The sequence below is a fragment of the Hibiscus syriacus genome, unplaced genomic scaffold (genome assembly GCF_006381635.1).
Source record: "Hibiscus syriacus cultivar Baekdansim isolate YM2019G1 unplaced genomic scaffold, ASM638163v2 tig00013285_pilon, whole genome shotgun sequence".
Lineage (NCBI taxonomy): Eukaryota > Viridiplantae > Streptophyta > Magnoliopsida > Malvales > Malvaceae > Hibiscus > Hibiscus syriacus.
This window is the reverse complement of record NW_024062299.1, coordinates 76,734-83,684: the sequence shown is the minus strand read 5'-3', so window position 1 is coordinate 83,684 and position 6,951 is coordinate 76,734. Positions and strand designations below refer to the sequence as shown.

General features: G+C 35.1%; 1 protein-coding gene across 1 annotated transcript; it reads left to right on the top strand.

The window, feature by feature from the left end:
- Positions 1-3,850: 3,850 nt before the first annotated feature.
- LOC120205920 (ethylene-responsive transcription factor RAP2-12-like) lies at positions 3,851-5,931 on the top strand. The gene is made up of 3 exons (XM_039205675.1): positions 3,851-4,225; positions 4,768-5,697; positions 5,794-5,931. Exons 1-2 carry the CDS (start codon positions 3,934-3,936, stop codon positions 5,664-5,666), a joined length of 1,191 nt encoding a protein of 396 aa, XP_039061606.1. The 5' UTR covers positions 3,851-3,933; the 3' UTR covers positions 5,667-5,697; positions 5,794-5,931.
- The last annotated feature ends 1,020 nt before the right edge of the window (positions 5,932-6,951 follow it).

The following is a 6,951-nucleotide window of genomic DNA, read 5'->3' as shown; positions in this document are numbered from 1 at the left end:
AAATTTGAGTATGATTCTTGAAGCATATGTAGAGGATATGATTTGGAGATTTAAGATGTGATAATGAGTACAAATGGGCTTAAGTATGTGTGTTTTGAGTTTAGGATATGAAAGGGGTTGAAGTATGGCATAATCGAGTTAGAATGAAGTGATTTTCGTGCTAAAATGTAATTTCTGGGTTGTGTGCATCGATACACATTCAATGTGTACCAATGCACTCTTAACGAAATAAACATCGAATGAAATGAGTGCATCGATGCATAGGGAGTGCATCGATGCATAGGGAGTGCATCGATACACCCATTAAAATGGAAACATCGAATGTAAATTGTGTATCGATGCATGAGTAGTGCATCGATGCACCTGTTAAGGGATGCATCAATACATTGTAGAATGTACCGATGCACTTCAATGGGAAATGGAATAAATCTTTCTTTCAGTCTAAGAATTGATAGATTATAGTATATCAATTGGATACTGATAAGTATTAATACATGAATATGTAGACATCAATCGAAAGCAAAGTTCAGATAGGTCGTCAGACTAAGATACGCAAGAAAGAGAAAGAGATTGGTAGTGTTATTGGTGATCAGGTGAGTACATGATATGAAGTGTAGTTATGTTAAGGAATTATGACTTGCAAGAAGTCTAATTATGATATTAGGTAATATGAGTACCTAGATGTAAGCAAGTAGTGATATGATGTCCAGAGAAATTCGAGTCTATGCTTATGTTTAGATGTAATTACTTCTCTATGTTTGTGATCTAGGTGAATATGCCTTGTTGCATTACATGTTATGAGATATGTGTTGTATGATAGTGATATATGAGATATTAATAATAAGTCATAAGATTACATAAATATGTAATATAAGTTAAAATATAAGAAATAATATGTTATATGCATATGAGAAAAATGTATATGTGAACTATATGAAATGGGATAAAGAACTATGTGATTTGACCATGTGTGAAAAGGATGAATAATGTTTATTTCATGGAAAAATGCTACGTGAAAGTAAACTATGTGACTATGTGATCATATGAAATGTGATAAAGAGCTATGTGAAAGAACTATGTGATATGAATATGTGAATGTGTAATGAGGTAAAAGATAATGCCCATGTCATGTGTTATGAGAGCTATAGGTATATTTGGCATGCCAAAAGTCAAGGGTCTACGCGGTCCTTCGGGATATAGTGGTCCTTCGGGATAAATGTGTTACATGTGGTCATTCGGGACATCTAAGTGGTCATTCGGGACAAATTCTACGCACCCCTAGTGGGAATTATACGAGCTGTGGTGACAACATAGTGCACAACCTCTATGTACTCACATACCTTAAGTTCTTAGTAGTGTGTATGGGCTAACCAAAAAGATAACAATAAAATGTGAGTTGTAATGAGAAATGTGTTACATGTTTTATATGATGATATATGTGAATGTGTGTATATATTACAGGAAAGAATGTGTGTTATGGGTTATGTCATTTGTTATGTGATGTACATGAATATATGTTAATGTATATATATGAATAAATATCAATGACTCATATAATGATGTAAGAACATGTTATAAGATATAGAATATGAAAATAAGAGATCATGTGAACAAGAGATAAGAGATAGAAAGGATAATCATATAAGAGTATGAAAAAATAAAAATGATGACATGCATGTGTGTATGTAATTGTTACATGAAAAAGTATGTATACAAGTATGACGTTGTATTACATGATATGTGCATGCATTTGATAATTTACATATGTATTTATATGTCTCACTAAGTCTATGACTTAGCGTGTGAGTGTTTCACACGTAGGTTCAGGAAAACAGGAAGAGAAGCTAAGAGGATCAAGACATGTTAGTTTCTCCTTACCGAAGGTCAGATCAGAACCTAAATGAATAACATGTATTTTGTTATATAGAATCTAGTTGACATGCAGTTAAAAGATTTGTATTAGATACGCTCTGATCAGTTTTGAAAAATAATATGTTTTATATCATATAATTTGTAAATGGTTTTATTAGAAATATCAAACTGAATCTTGGATAATTTGTAAAAGTAAATGTTTTGAGAAGTCAATGTGACACCTCAGACTCGTATCCGGGTCGGGTACGGTTAAGGGTGTTACATCTTCCACCAGGTCCTCAACCACTTACTCAACTTGGGAGTTCACCCAGTTTTCTAGCCCTTCCCTAGCAGGATGGACAGGCTCTTGCAGAGCCTCAATTCCACCAACGATAGCAACTTTAGGTCTTTTATCCTCATATTTCTTCCTCCAGACCTGAACCACAGAAGGCTGAGGCTTAAGTATCTCTGCACAAGCTTTCTCACTATGCTCAAAGGCATTGCATCTAAGGCGGAGGCATCCAAGGGACCACAACTTGAATTGATATAGCAAGCCCATCTTGCAACATAATATCAATATATTTAGGGATCGAATCCCTCACCCCAATTTCAATGCAAACCTTTGCATACTCCAACCAAGTATTTGAAGCAGTCATAGAGTCCATAGACACGAGAATACCTAAAGCACTTGCAATATAGTTTAACCCAGCACGAGAGTAAAGCTCCAAAGGTACATTATAGAGCTGAATCCAAATAGGGATACGAGATAAATCAAAATCTAAATGCTTCATGTTCGGTTCTCAACTTCGCAAAATCAAAGGCTTGTTCTGAACATGCCATGGCCCATTTTCTAAAACCCAATTACGAGCAGATTCGAAACTAAATGAAAAAACAAACAAGTTGCTACCAGCTACACTGGCCTGAACTCCCGAACCCATAAGTGTCGTCTTCCACAAAGTATCAACGATTCGCTTCATAGACCCAAACGGTAGTGTTGGCCCAAGAAATTACCCCACCAAGGATAATTTCCACTCTGAAATACCAGCCTCGAAAACCACCAGAGGCGGCTGAACAGAAGGAGCCGAAAATCCTTCTCGAATCACTGGAGGAAAATACTCCAAGGTTTGTTCATAAGCACTCCCAAAAAGCTTCCTCCAATCCATCAAACCAGCATTCATAGTGAACAAAGAACAAGACGAGAGAAGCCGATAAAAAATCCTATGAAAAACCATCGAAGCCGCACCGGAGAACTCAGATCTCGTTAGCCCCGCTAACGTGCACCCAGAGAAAACCGTTAACGTGCGCCTCCTCCGATAGGTTAATAATTGATATGTTACCCCTAACTTAATTTGTTAATTTTGTCTTTATTATATTTTCGCATCTATTTAGCCATCAAAATTATTTAATTACATCATTTGATATGTTACCCCTAACTTAAAATCTTAAATTGATAACCTTAAACCCTAAATCATAACTTCATAACCTTTAAACCTTAATCTCTTACTTAAAACCCTCAATTTAGAGTTTTAAGTGAGGGATATGATATAAAATGATGCGGTTAAATTGATGCGAAGATATGATAAGGACGAAAATGATAAATTGAGTTTGATAAAAGTTACACTTTTACGTAATTTTTATAATTTAATTAAAACTAAAATTTATTACACGATAATGTGAGTAAAATAAAAATATTTTACATAAATAAAATATATTTTAGAAACCTATTAGGGCGATAACCCTCCTAAATTATAACTTAATTTGTTCTATTCAATACACTAGAATTTAAATTTATGATTTTATTTTAAAAAATTAATATCAATATTTCACTAAATCGATATTCTTATATTTAATTTCATTCCTCAAACAAGGGTGAAAAGGTAAACACAACATTTCCATCATTTCCTCCTCCAAAAATATAAATTGCATATTATTAGCCCACTAAGCCATCAAATGTAACTCGTTTCCTTTTACTACCCAACAACCAAAAACCAGAACTTGAAGGAATCGTTTACTCTTGTCTTGTTAGCAATTCTCTGAAAATCTTTTTTTCACCGAAGTTTGTTTATCTGATCAAACACCACCATGTGTGGAGGTGCTATCATCTCCGATTTCATAGCGCCGCCGGCGCTGTCATCGCGACGCTTGACGCTTGACTTCTTGTGGCCTGATCTGAAAAAATCCGGGATTAAGAAGGGTTCCGGTAAAAGGCACTCAAAGACGGTGATCAATTTGGATGATGATTTGGAGACTGACTTCCAGGAGTTTAAGGATGAAGAATCTGATGTAGACGTCTGTGATGTCGATGGTGTCTTGGCTGATGTCAAGCCATTTGTTTTCTCTGCTTCAAAGAAATCATCTTCTGCTGCCTCTCATGGTAAATAACTTGAATAACTCGGTTTGTATTTTTAGCTGAAATTTTGTTAAAAGCTTGTGTTCTTCTAGATATTTCTCAGGCCATATATTCCGTTTAATTTTTTATTTTAAGCTGAAAATAGGACATGAAAAATGAAAATTCTAGAGGTTAGATTATGAAATCTTAGCAATTTAAAGGTTCTTCAAGTTGAGTAATCAAAGGTCTATCTGGAATAATACTGAGATTTTCTGCAAACACATCAATTAATTGATATCTTCCCTTTTGTTAACTGCTGTTTGAGATCTTGATTTGTAGTAGATCATGTTGTCCATCTCCTGGAGGAGAAATCAAGTTTATTTAATTGATTTGGAAGAAATTCAATTCGATAATTGACGCAATGAGTAATGGTTTCTGGATGCAATAACTGAAGATTAATTTCTTTAATTCTGTTTCCTTGTGAAAATTTTGTTGTGATTTGTATAGATCTTCATTGACTAGTAACATTTATTTATGGTTCATGTATCTGTATGATTCTTAAAACTTTCCCTTTTCAATCATTGAAGATTTGAACTCCGGAAAAACCGCACAGTTCAACGGTCAAGCTGAGAAATGCGCGAAAAGGAAGAGGAAGAACCAGTTTCGCGGGATTCGGCAGCGTCCATGGGGTAAATGGGCTGCTGAAATCAGAGATCCAAGGAAAGGGGTTAGGGTCTGGTTAGGAACTTTCAATACTGCCGAAGAAGCTGCTAGAGCTTATGATGCTGAGGCGCGAAGAATTCGAGGTAAGAAAGCAAAGGTGAACTTCCCTGAGGAGACTCCTCGTGTCTCTATGAAGCGCTCAGCTAAGACAAATTCTCAGAAACCTGTCTCCAAGTCGAACGTGAGCCCTGTGCAGCCAAATCTGAACAAGAATTTCAATTACCTGAACAATCTCAAGCGGGAATACTTTGATACCACCATGGGTTTCATAGAAGAGAAGCCATCGATGAATCAATTTGCATACATGCACCCAGTTCCTACGTCTGTAGATGCTGGATTTAAACCGTTTAATCCATCTGATAATACCCCGGTGTATTTCAATTCCGACAAGGGAAGTAACTCCATCGATTGTTCTGATTATGGGTGGGGCGAACAGGGTTCTAAAACTCCCGAAATATCGTCCATTCTCAAAGCTTCCATAGAGGGTGATGAGTTCTTGGAGGATGCAAACTGTAATAAGAAGCTGAACCCAAGTTCCGACAATGTTATTCCTACAGAAGACAATTCGGGAAAGAGTTTATCCGATGAGCTATTGTCTTTGGACAATCAGATGAAGTACTTCCAAATGCCGCCGTTCCTCGACGGGAACTGGGATGCCTCAATGGATGCATTCCTCAATGGAGTCGCAACACAGGACGGCGGAAACCCGATGGATCTCTGGAGCTTTAATGACTTCCCTTCCATGCTAGGGGCCGCTTACTGAGCAAACCCTAAACCCAACTTGCTAGTAACATGTCAGTGAGTTTCACAATAGCAAACATTATTTTCGTTTTTGCTTGAACAAAATGTTGTTTTATTTACATCTGTTGGTTGTTTTACTTTTGTCTCAGGAATTTGGTCATAAATGTGGTGTGAAGCCGAAGTAAAAGCCTTGCCTGCAGTGCTTGCGGAGACTATGTTCTATCTTTTAATGACTATAAGTGGTTTATGTGTGAAATTTTATAATGAGAACATATGAATGTTTTAAATCTTTGCTCTATGTTTCTCTTTACTCTCTGAGATCTTAATTTTTTGTTTGGATAGACGGAAAATACGTATAATCCATTTTCATCTTTTAGTAATTATTTCATAGAAAAGGGACTAAAACAACAATTAGACCATTTTCACTTTAATAAATTAAACACCTCAATCCCAATGAGAGAGGCCATTTTATGTTATAAATTTTGGTCATCATACGGCGGCGTATATGCAAATATGTCGTGGTGTGGCAGCACACAACAGAGGCACGTGAAGTCATATGGCTTAGCAATGCAATGTGCAGTTGCATTGGACATTGTTCATCCTGAAACTATAAAAAGAAATTCCCAGTCTGCTGCTCTGTTTTCTAGCTTGCAGGTGACTACTGTGGAGCATGGCAAATTCATTGTCGACATGGTCACACCTTCTCTGATGGTAATCGTGGAGAAATGTGCGATGGTAATGGACCAATGGCGGGGTCGACTTTTTATGCTGATATAACAGTTAATAATTTATTTAGTAGGATAAAATATTTTATTTTTTAATCTTATTAGGACTCAAATTTTAATAGTATAAAAAATATAAATTAGATTAAAAAAACATATAATATTTATATTTAAGTTAATCAATAAATTAAATTGAGATACCTATCACCATTGTAGGGTTTTAAGGGTGTCGATAACCCGCAACCCACGAAAGGATGAGCATAACCTCTACATATGATGGATTTTGATTTAATCTAGTTTTATAAATTTAGATTTTCTAAAAGATTTGATTTTAAGAGGAAAAACATTTAATTTAAAATGATTGATATAATTAGTATTTATATATTTAAAGATAATTATGATAATATTATATTTTATATTTTTTAATTATACGATTAGATTTTTATTTTACTTAATAAAATATTATAATATATATGCCAAGTTAAATAAAACACATGTTTTTTGTCATAAAAATTGAATAAATTTTTAGTAGAATGAAAATTTTCTAAAATTTGAATCGGATCAAATGACAAATAGAGAGAGAGA